The sequence below is a fragment of the Antedon mediterranea genome, chromosome 1, assembly GCF_964355755.1.
Source record: "Antedon mediterranea chromosome 1, ecAntMedi1.1, whole genome shotgun sequence".
Classification (NCBI taxonomy): domain Eukaryota; kingdom Metazoa; phylum Echinodermata; class Crinoidea; order Comatulida; family Antedonidae; genus Antedon; species Antedon mediterranea.
In genome coordinates, this window is record NC_092670.1 from 2,047,169 (window position 1) to 2,059,393 (window position 12,225).

Here is a 12,225-nt window from a genome sequence, read left to right on the forward strand (position 1 = left end):
TGTTCTTGTAGATTTTCTTGATAAGCAGTATAATCTTGACTATGTTTAATGTCCCATATGGGGGTTTGATTTACCCTTATTTACACATTGTTTATTTAAGTTTACATTAAGAGTCAACAATAAGAGGTTATGATCACTTCCTAATCCAAATTTGTTTGTTAAGAGCAGAGAAAATAATCTATTGTACTCTGTTGATTTCCTCTACACCAAGTTATTTTTCCGTCACAAAAAATTGTACAATTTATAATAGTTAGGTTTGCATTATTTTGAAACTCTAAAAGTCTTTCCCCATTAGAATTAATAGTGGAGTCACCATTAGGTATTATGTTGCCAATTCTTGCATTAAAATCACCCATAAGTAGTATACATGGGTCATTCTCATTATTCTCTATTCTGATTACTTCTGATAATAACTGATTATACAATTCATTGGTTAAATCCGGATTAACACCTTCTACTGGGTAAAACAATTCATTGTCAAGTAAAACAATTCATTGTCAAGCCATGCATTGTCACGTGAAATCATTCATTGCCAAACCAAACCATTAATCGGAAAGTCACATCGGTCGCCGTCAAGTCAAACGATTCATCGAAAAATCATTTATCGTGAAACCAGATGGGAACCAGATCGTTCATCGCGAAACCAAACCCTCACTATGAAGTCAAAGTGTTCATCGCCAGATAAATCACCGTAAAGCCAAACCAATCATCATGAAGCTATTTGTTTCATGACCAAGCCAAACCGTTCGTCTTCAAGTCATTCATCGTTAAGTCGTTTGTCTTCAAGTCATTCATCGTTAAGTCGTTTGTGCTCAAGTCGTTCGTCCTAAAGTCTTTCGTCTCTAAGTTGTTCGTCTTCAAGTCGTTCATCATAAAGTCGTTCGTCTCTAAGTCGTTCTTCTTCCAAGTCATTTGTCTCTAAGTTATTCGTCCTCAAGTCATTCGTCTTCAAGTCGTTCATCTTTAAGTTGTTCATCATTAAGTCATTCATCATTAATTTGTTCGTCTTCAAGTTGTTCGGAGTGGCTTTCTAGTTTTCTACTGTGTTGCAAGTAAAAGCAGTTTCTATCTCCCAAAAAAACCTTGATGATTGGGCAACTTTTATGATTCTTGCCGATTTGTTCGGATAATAAAAATATGATACTATATTTGAACAAAATAAGAAGGTTTTAATTCAAAGAAACACATTTTATTAGTCTTCAAATCAATAATAAGAAAGGCATATGCCTAACAGTGGTTGACGCACACGAATTGTCTTCAAGTATCAATAGGCCTACCAATTATGAAATAATAATCAACATTTAGTAAAAGCGTTGTGACACAGTGATAACATCATAAACAACATAACAGATTTATTGAAACTGGTGTGTGTGGGCAAAACAATTCTTTTCTTTGATTTCAATCATTTTTTTTTTTTTTGCAGATTGAAATTTTAACAATTATTTTATTTCCCAACACCTACGTTTATTGTTGTTCGTAAGTCTTGTTTATATATCTTGTGCATGTTTGTAAGTTGAATGGTCTATTAGTTCCTCCTACACTGTCTTGCTTATTGTTCTTTCCCTTTCCAGCCAAGCCAAGTCCATATCCAATGTTCTAAAAAGCAGAAAATAGGACAAATTAACCGCTTTGCCATGGTTATTGTATCGTCTTGTTAATAATTATGTAGACCTAATTTCTTAGGGCATATCATATGTATGAGCTCTGTTTAACTATTAAGATACAAGCTCTCAATGTTGCTTGTTCTTGTTTCTTCTCAAAGTAAGTGAAACACTTGAATCCGGACTGAAACAATATTTATGTAGCATATGTGGTTTACGCTTACACTAATTGACAACATCAAAGCCAGTAGAGATAGAATTCGTATATGCATACACCTAACAGCTTACACTAATTGACAACATCAAAACCAGTAGAGATAGAATCCAAATTGGATTTGGAAAAAAAACAACCTACTCTTTGGTTCCTGGTCACAGTCTTCCCCGTCTGAGCATTTACAGATAAAAGAGTTTGAAGACACACCAACAGGTCTTGGAAGACAAACAGCATTTTCAGAACACGTCCCACATTGGTTATCATATTCTAGAAAGAAAGAAAAAATGCAAAATACCAATAATAGAATGAGATGAAGAATAACGACAACAACGCGCGTCATAATCATTCATTCAATTTAGGCCTAAACGATACGTGGTCTGTATTTGACAATAGATTTGAACTTTGACTTGAACAACATAACCAGTGATGGATCTGAAAACGAATACTATTTTAAGGAAGCTGGGAACGGAAGGTGTGGTTAAATGTTTACTACGTAATACCAATAGGTTTATTAACTGTTGTAGAAGAGTAGTAGAAAGCTTACTCTGTTGTCTTATTGGATGTACAGCTGTAATGCCAGTCAACACTGCTGGTTGTTCTCCGATAGGGGCATTCATTGAAGCAGACATCGTGGGATGCAGTTTGTTGACAGTTATCACACTATTATGACCCCAATCTGTCCAATAGAGTTGATCGCCAAAAATTGTCAATGAATACGGATGACTAATTATAGGCGACTCTGACAGAAGAGTTACTAGATTCCCCCCATTAAAATCACTTGATTGAATCATGTCTTGTCCGGCGTCATTCCAGTAGAGAGTAAATGTCGGGAAATCAATTGTCAGTCCATTGGGCCAGGTAAGATTTTCAACAATGATATGTCGGTGCGAGCCGTCCATTCCAGCCTTTTCAACGACTCCACTACCCCAATCCGTCCAGAAGATATATCTAATAAATTAAAGAACTAGAAAGATTAGTGAGATGTATGTAGTGCTGCAAATAGAAATTGGGTAGAAAGCTAAGTTAGAAGCTTCAATTCAATGCATCGATGGATAGATGATTAAATATGGAATGAAAGAAGGAAGCAACAAATATGGAATGAAAGAAGGAAGCAACATGCTCAGGAGGTTTTCAAATATTAAACAGAGCAATGAAAACTGGCATATTTTGTTGTCTTCATGTATAAGGGGTGTTTGTATTACTAACCATCACAATGTACATTTCTACTTATTTTTATCAATGTAAACAATTCCATAAAATGTATTTCTATTATCTGTAAACTTTAAGATTAGAATCAAGTTTGCACAAGGACAAACACAATGAAATACTGTAGATGAATATCATTTTTGTTATAAGAAAAGTGATCTTTTGCATAAATGTAAACTAATAAATACCCAATTCCTGGATGAACAACAATGTCTCGCGGCTTTTCTAAATTTTCGTACACCACTGAAACAACTTGTAGACTGTCAAGGTTCACAGCCTTGATAACCTGTCGTTTAGTTTCTGTATAGTAGAGATTGTTGTGAATCCAGTCGAGTGCAATGCCTTCGCAATCACTTGCATTTGTCAGCAAAGCCTCCGGTTCGGTGTCTTCTGATAGATCCAGTGGCAGGCTAGAATCAAACACAAACATGGTATGATATTAGATGTGTAGTATGTCGATTTGTATGGCCAAGCAGGCAGGGGCGCCGACGCAAACTGTATAGCAATATAATAATCAGCAGAGGTTGAAAGCTCTCCCCGACCGTACTGTAGTACTGATTATTAAAAAAGTCTACTTGGATAAAGATTTAAAACTAGTGGTCCTGTCTTTATATCTGTATCTTTCAAAGGAGTAGGTGGTTACCTCGGTGTACTGGTCCATCTCAGGCCTTGTTGTTCATTGCATGCGCTAGACTAAGATGAATATTACTGTAATACCATCTTCCAAATCGTTGGTTTCAGGTCCTTAGTAACAACAACTCATTCTCATCAGAATGATATTATTAGAGATAACCTACCGGAATATTGTTTCTTGTGTGACGTCACTCCAAAAGAGAAATCTGTTCTCCATATCATAGTCGATTGCCATCATAGTTCCATTAAATTCTTTTCGATTCTCTGCTACTCCAATAATATCTTCTGTCCCATCAAAGATTGGATATGATGCTATGGATATGTGGTTCTCAATAACCAATAGTTTGGCGTTTAAATCACTGGTAGCAACGCAAGAATGCATGTTTTTGGCCAAATGGTACCCAACAGAGCATGCGCACTCAACGACGCCTGACGAATCTTCACACCAATGACTGCAAAATTCACTAACAAGTTCTTCGCATGAGGTTATCTGAACGCATGATGTTCCATCTTCAGCTAACTTGTAGCCAAAAGAAGAACATTGACAGAGGGAATCGATGCAAAGATCCTCGCAACCACCGTTGTTAACATAACACATAACTAAATAAAATCAGAATTTAAGACAAAATAAATATAAGTTTGCTTTAAATTGTAAAACACAGGGTGAATACAAGAAATTGTGAGTTGAGAAAATGGATTTACTATGTAGTAATGTATTCTATTGTGCCATACATGTTCGAGACAGTGCAGTATATTTGATTGACTGAATGACACCAACCTCTTTCAGAACATATCTCTTCAAATTCATCCGATCCATCACTGCAGTCATCATTGCCATCACACATTAAAGCAGCTGCAATACAGCTGCCAGTTTCGCAAGTGAACTCTGTCATTGAACATGTTGGCGGTACGCAATTGCTCTCATCTGACCCATCATCACAATCAGCGCTGCCATCACATTTTAGATCGTCTGAGATACAGTTCCTATTGTTTGAACATTCAAATGATCCATCGGGGCATCTAGGGCATTCTCCATCATCCTTACATCGGCAAATAAATCGACCAACCGATAAGAAGTTCGGTCTCGGAAGACATACACTATTCTCGTCACATGTATTATCAAGACATACATTCTCAAAATCTGAAAGAAATGTTCATTTTAAAGTTATAAGGCACTTTTATCCGATATATGAGAAGAGTTGCGTATTAGAAAGGTTAACCTTATTTATGACACAGGAAGACTCGGGTTAAATTCTCGACAACTCCTCCCAGTCCACTCAGCTGTAAGTAGTAACTGGTTGAAATACTAGGAATGATACGGCGGTGTGGCAAGCCACCCTACCACATAATGCCAAGGCTTAGTGTACAATGAGCTAGCTCAACGATCATTCCCCTACATTCATTCTCATTTCAAATTCTATTGGAAAAAGTCTGGTTTATTTTTATAGCTTTATTTTGCCATGATTTCTGTAACCAAATACTATATATCTGAAATTTATGCCTGTAAACATTGTTACTAATTAACTCACATGAGATTAAATTGGATGTTGTCAATCTGTATAAAGATAGATAATATTAACACCATTTATTACCTGGCTGACGCAACGGGTGAACTATTTTCAAGTCCATTACCCTATTTAAATTTGTAATGAATTGTGTAGCCGTCGCTGAAGGATCTAACTTATCTGCAGTTACAACACTTTCCAATGTCCAATCAGTCCAGTACAAAATATTTCCAAAGATTGTGATCGCGAAAGGATGACTAATGAAATCTTGAGAGGAAAATATCGTCTGTACGTTGTCACCATCAAAATCGCTAACTTGTATAAACTTTAACTTGGCATCAATCCAATATAGAGTGGACGCGGGGAAGTCAATGGTCAATCCGTTCGGCCAGGTCAGGTTGCTGGCAATTGTCTGTCTAAACGACCCATCAAGTCCAGCCTTTTCTATTTTACCATTTCCCCAGTCTGTCCAGAACATATATCTAGAGAGAGATTTTGAGTAAGTTGATGTTAATTATTGTATGCCATAATGATTAAGAATATTTAGATTGAAGAAATGCAATCTTTTTATTTATATTATAGATAGTGTGTACGTAGTGTATTACTCATCATCACTCATTATAGTATTATATAGATAGTGTGGTACATAGTGTATTACTCATCATAGTCCGGTACACAAGGCCATAGAGAACAGTCTTGACTAAAGAGGTCACCCAGTATAAAGAATAAAAAAATATAAAATTAAATACCCAATTTCTGGATGTAAAACGATTGCTCTGGGCTCAGACAATCCCTCGTCTATTAAGGTGACTTTGTTTAAACTATCAAGATCGACCACGCCGATGATGTCATTCTCCACATCTGTGTAATACAGATTATTGTGTATCCAATCAGTGGCAATACTGTCACATGTTCCTGTGTTACTTATTATTACTTCTGCCTCTGACTTGTCATCAAAGTCAAGTGATATTCTGTAGTAAAAAATTATAAATGATAATTGTTATATAACAAAATTGAATTTATAATTTTTCAATATGAAGTGAAAAAACGTCCAGCGCCCAGCAATAATGAATTCTCAAAATAAGATCGTAACATTTGCGAAAATGCAAAATTTCTCCCACCACAAAAATGTTTCAGATGTGTAGGTGAACCGGCTTCTATTTAGTACTGTCACAATTAATGTTATTGGGATTAGCCTAAGCTCTTAACCAACTTTATTTTCAGTTAAATCAAACTTAGCCTGGGGTTCGTCTTGAAAGATTAAATCAGTTTTGTAGGTGTGTATTTAAATTAGCTTGGACTAGAGTGGCTTTAAATTTACAATCATCAAAAGTGGGAAATGAATTTGCCTAAGTGTCTTTGTTTATTGTCTTGCTTTGTAGACATATCATACATTATTATTCAATGCAGCACTATGTTGCAGTGGATCCGAATTGAACAGATTTCTAGATTCTAGAAATTGAAGATACTGAAGTGAAGGTCTACCAAAACATACCTAAATATAGAATTACGTAAAATGTCTGACAAATACATATAATTCTGTCTGATGTCATAATCAATAGAGACAAGACCGGAAGCCTCAATCTGTTTGTTGTTAAGTGGAATATTTGTTGAATCACCATCGAAACCTAGATATTCTGATAACTTGGTTCTATCTGTAATAACTATCAACTTTGGCTGTACATCGCTGATAATGTCACAAGTTCGATTGTCATTTGCCAGAGTGTACCCTTCGGTGCAAACACACTTCACCACCCCCTCATCGTCATTGCAAAGTTGGCTACATTCATATCCATTGTCTACACATGCCGTTGCCAAAACACATGACCGTCCGTCTTCCGCGAGTGAAAAGCCAGGTGAACAACTACATGATACATGTTGATCCAGTGAACCGGTACAAATGTCATCACACCCTCCATTATCAATTGAACAGGGGCCTGTAAAAAAAAATGAGTTCAGATGAAAAGCCATAATCTTAAAGACGTGGTTGCAGCATCCCTTATACAAGAAATGCTCAATCATTACAATATTAAATATGGCTTTTCTGTGCGCATGTCATTTATATAATGATTAATCTTAAGTTCTTAAATGTAGGTGGCATAGGCTACCTAAACTAAACTACTCAACTGAAGAATTTACTACAAAAGCGCTCAGAGCAACTGAACACATAACTGTCACCAAAGGATTGCTACCAAACTGACATAAGTTTATACGAAAACGTAAACATTTCCTACATAAATAGCAATTAGTAAATTATTTTCCACACATATGCAGAATATGAATAAATATCAAACAATTTAACATGCATAATTTGGAACAACTACATTTGCAATTGAATATTTTGCTACATTTTGCTAAACTTTACAAAAACATGTGAAATGTAATGCTGCAAATAATCTTTTTACTGCAGTACAATATTTGGCGTTACACTTACAAGATGCTTCGTCTGATCTGTCATTACAATCATAGTTGTTGTTGCACAGGTAATATTTCGGAATACAGCGGTTAATATCGCACGCAAATTGATCTGAAAGGCATTGGGAATCGCAGTCGCTTTCATCTGATCCATCTAGACAATCCTCGTCCCCATCACATTTCCAAGAATTATGTACACAGTCACCATTAGCACATGCAAACTCACGAGATGAACATGTTGATGTTATGTCACAATTGATTTCATCGGTGCCATCTTGACAATCAGCGTCTCCATCACAAAGCCACGTGTTGGTAGTGCAGACGCCATCGCATAAGAAATCACTTGTATCGCATGTAATTGGCGGGCAGTTGAACTCATCAGCACCATTGGAACAGTCATCATCAGAGTCACAAACCCACACTGTCGGTATGCACTCATCGTCAGTACATTCAAACTCATCAGATTTGCAATTCGATTGAGTACAGCTTACTTCATCAGAGTTATCACCACAATCATCAAAACTATTGCATACAAATATGCTTAGCACACATTGGTCATTACCGCATATAAACTCATCAGCTTTACATTTTGGAGTAGTACAGTCAACTTCATCGGAATTGTCTCCACAATCATCGGATCCATCACACCGCCACCCATTTTGTATGCATTTATTGTTATCGCATTGGAACTCGCTTGTTGCACATGTTGGTGGAGGGCAGTCAACTTCATCAGAATTATCTCCACAATCATCGGCTCCATCACACCGCCACCCATTTGGTATGCATTGATTGCTATTGCATTGGAACTTGCTTGTGGCACATGTTGATGGGGAGCAGTCAACTTCATCAGAATTATCTCCACAATCATCGGCTCCATCACACCGCCACCACTTTGGTATGCATTTATTGCTATTGCATTGGAACTTGCTTGTGGCACATGTTGATGGGGGGCAGTCAACTTCATCAGAATTATCTCCACAATCATCGGCTCCATCACACCACCACCCATTTGGTATACATTGGTTGTTATTGCATTGGAACTTGCTTGTGGCACATGTTGATTGAGAGCAGTCAACTTCATCAGAATTATCTCCACAATCATCAGTTCCATCACATCTCCATCCACCGGGTATACATCTGCCGTCTGTTGTACATTGGAATTCCTGTGGGACGCATGTCTGAGAAGTACAGCCAGTCTCATCAGAGTTATCTTCACAGTTATTTGAGCCGTCACACCTCTGACTACTTGGAATACAATTACCATTATCACACTGGAACTGAAATGGTGAACAGGTTTTCTGTGTGCAGTCAACTTCATCAGAATTATCTCCACAATCATCGGATCCATCACACCGCCACCAATTTTGTATGCATTTATTGTTATTGCATTGGAAATCGCTTGTGGCACATGTTGGTGGAGCGCAGCCAACTAAGTCAGAATTATCTCCACAATCATCGGCTCCATCACATCTCCATCCACCGGGTATACATCTGCCGTCTGTTGTACATTTGAATTCCTGTGGGACGCATGGCTGAGAAGTACAGTCAGTCTCATCAGAGTTATCTTCACAGTTATTTGAGCCGTCACACCTCTGACTACTTGGAATACAATTACCATTATCACACTGGAACTGATATGGTGAACAGGTTTCCTGTGTGCAGGCAACTTCATCAGAATTGTCTCCACAATCATCGGATCCATCACACCGCCACCCATTTGGTATGCATTGATTGTTATTGCATTGGAACTGGCCCGTGGCACATGTTGGCGAAGAGCAGTCAACTTCATCAGAATTATCTCCACAATCATCGGCCCCATCACATCTCCATCCACCGGGTATACATCTGCCGTTTGTTGAACATTGAAATTCTTGTGAAAAACATGTCTGCGAAGTACAGTCAGTCTCATCAGAGTTATCTTCACAGTTATTTGAGCCGTCACACCTCTGACTACTTGGAATACAATGACCATTATCACACTGGAACTGATATGGTGAACAGGTTTCCTGTGTGCAGTCAACTTCATCTTTACCATCACTGCAATCATTTTCAAAATTGCATACAAGGCTGCAAAAAAAAAACATTTGAAAAAAAAAAAGTTTACAGCTGTATCTCAATATATTGTTCGTGACAGTTGGGAATAAGTAAAAAGTATATCAATTCATTCAATATCTATATTATAAGTGAGAGAGTTTGTCTGTCTGTTTGTTTGTTCGTTATACAAATTTTTGTTACTGCACGTAATCTTACATATGGGGTATCTAAATGACCGCAATTGTACCGGGAATGTTCTAAGCTATATTTCAACATCATCCGCCATCTGGGATCCAAGTTAGGGACCAAAATGTGGTCAAAACCCCCACTTTCGATGTTTGTTCGTTATACAAATTTCTGTTTCTGCACGTAACCATACGTATGGGGTATCAAAATGATGGCAATTGTACCCGGAAGGTTTTAAACTACATTTAAAACAATTCCCCCGACTCCTGGGGTTTTTTGTGGGGGGGGGGGGGGGGTTGTGATGTCATTTTTTGCTAGGGCTGGGGGTTGTTGTAGGCTATCGAATTGTAAAATTACACCACAAAAGTTTTACAGTATTTGAATTATCCTCAGCAAGGCGTTTGGGGAAATATAGATATAGATATAGATATACATATTTTATTCATTAACCAATATGACACCTATTCAATTACACATTTAGCAAAGTATTTAACCATATCCAGCTATGTATCAGTCTCTTGGATTGTCTCATTACAGACATCCATTTCCTGTGTGAACATACACACGTTCTTTACTGTTACTGTGTACAACTACACACCATGCCTCCAAGGAAAAAACGTCCATTGTGGGAGAGTGGGGTTTGGGAGTTGGGGTTCAGGGATAGTGGGGATTTTGCTTAGACCAGAATTGTGTTTGGAAATGTTAAAGTATTTAACTATCCCTGGGAAAGCGGCTGGGAGTTTGGGGTGGGGATGTAGGCCTATCACCATGACCGAAACTGTATTTGGAATGTTTTAAACTACATTTGAAAACTGCCACTGAGGGATTATGGGTTGGGAGTGATAATAACATAATTTGTACTGGAACCGTCTTCAACACATCACCCAGTGTGACGTAATGGCGTAATGAAGTAGCCTATATGCTTGGAATTGTACTAGGAAAAGTTACTATATTTGAACTGTCTAGGGGAAGAGTTAAGGTTTGTTGATTGTGGCTGGTGGTGAGAGGAGAAAGAAGGCTGGGGACCGCAGTATCTAAATTAGATACATGACCGAAACTGGGAATGTTTAAAACTACATTTGAAAACTGCCACTGAGGGATTATGGGTTGGAAGTGATGGCTAACATAATTTGTACTGGTGAGAGGAGAAAGAAGGCCGGGGGAACCGCAGTATCAACATTATATATTTTAATTATCAGCCAATATGACACCTACTCATTTACACAGGTTACAACGTACTTAAGCCATAGGCCTATCATACCTATGTATGCCCTCTCAATTTGAAGCTAACGTTTAATTGAATTTGTCCTTCACTGTAAAGAGTGTGGGGTGTTATTAAGGAGTGGAGGTTGGTGCGTATACGGAGATACTGGCGTCGGGTGTTATGTACTGAGAAGGCTTTAAACTCATTTTGAAACCCGCCCTGGGGCGGGTATAATTGCTAGTAATTTATATATGCATGTGTATGATTTGCAGATGCACATGTCTTAAGTTCGCGCCTTTGCACAATATATATAAACTTTATTGTTTAATTCCAGAAATTATGTTCATTTCATTTATTTATTTGACTAACAAACCATACATTTGTCAGGGACTGCTAAAGTAAATAAGATTACTGTAACTATAACTACTATACCTACAAAAGTCCCATTTCTTAACTAAAATAAGTTTATAATAAACACTATATTTAGACAATAAATTAAATCAAATACGCAAAAAAAACCAAAAAAAAAATCAAAAAAAGAATTAAAGAAGAAAGTGTCAATAAATGTTAAAATATGTTGGAACTTTTTAACCATAAAACAAGTTTGGTTGTAGATTTTCCGAGTTTTACCGTAATAGAATGTTTAGTATTGAGAGTGTTTGTCTTCAACAGTAAACAAGGTTTGTAATTTTAAATAAAACTAACCTAAATGGTATACACGTTGTACCACCGTCGCATGTATATTCAGTCTCCTCACAGCCTTGATTTGTTGGGCAATCAACTTCATCAATGCCGCTTATACAGTTGACGGTGCCATCGCATCGCAAATATGTGGGTATGCAGCTGCCATCAGTACATGGAAACTCGCCAGGACAAGCTGCAACAATTTTTAAACATGAATATTTCCAGAAAAATACAACATTTTGTTACATTAGATTAGATTATTATTATAATATTACTATTGTTATTGTCATCGTCGTGATCATCATTATCTTTAGATGTTTTCAAATGTTATTTCTACTTTTATTCTGTTTCTATTACCGAGTTATAATATCAGGACTTTTTATAATCTTCTTAAGTTATGTAAAATGTAATACGGTGATTGATTTGAATTGGATACTTTTTTAATAATGCCGTTTACCGTCTATCAACCTACTACATATTTCACTACTAAAAGAAGAGGAGATAACAAAACACTATTTTAGTAGCATTCAAGTGATGACATCC

The 12,225-nt window shown here is 37.1% G+C and overlaps 1 protein-coding gene across 1 annotated transcript in view; it reads right to left on the minus strand.

Annotated features, from left to right (window-relative positions):
* Positions 1-1,163: 1,163 nt before the first annotated feature.
* LOC140051079 (uncharacterized) overlaps positions 1,164-12,225 on the minus strand; it is a 29,254-nt gene continuing 18,192 nt past the window's right edge. Inside the window, exons 32-42 of the mRNA XM_072096173.1 lie at positions 11,704-11,875; positions 7,594-9,641; positions 6,655-7,096; positions 5,909-6,130; positions 5,247-5,641; positions 4,433-4,795; positions 3,819-4,254; positions 3,210-3,431; positions 2,360-2,763; positions 1,957-2,082; positions 1,164-1,596 (exon numbers count right to left, since the gene is read on the minus strand). Coding sequence (XP_071952274.1) covers positions 1,550-1,596; positions 1,957-2,082; positions 2,360-2,763; positions 3,210-3,431; positions 3,819-4,254; positions 4,433-4,795; positions 5,247-5,641; positions 5,909-6,130; positions 6,655-7,096; positions 7,594-9,641; positions 11,704-11,875 — 4,877 coding nt within the window. The 3' untranslated portion in view covers positions 1,164-1,549. The remainder of the gene's footprint in view (positions 1,597-1,956; positions 2,083-2,359; positions 2,764-3,209; positions 3,432-3,818; positions 4,255-4,432; positions 4,796-5,246; positions 5,642-5,908; positions 6,131-6,654; positions 7,097-7,593; positions 9,642-11,703; positions 11,876-12,225) is intronic.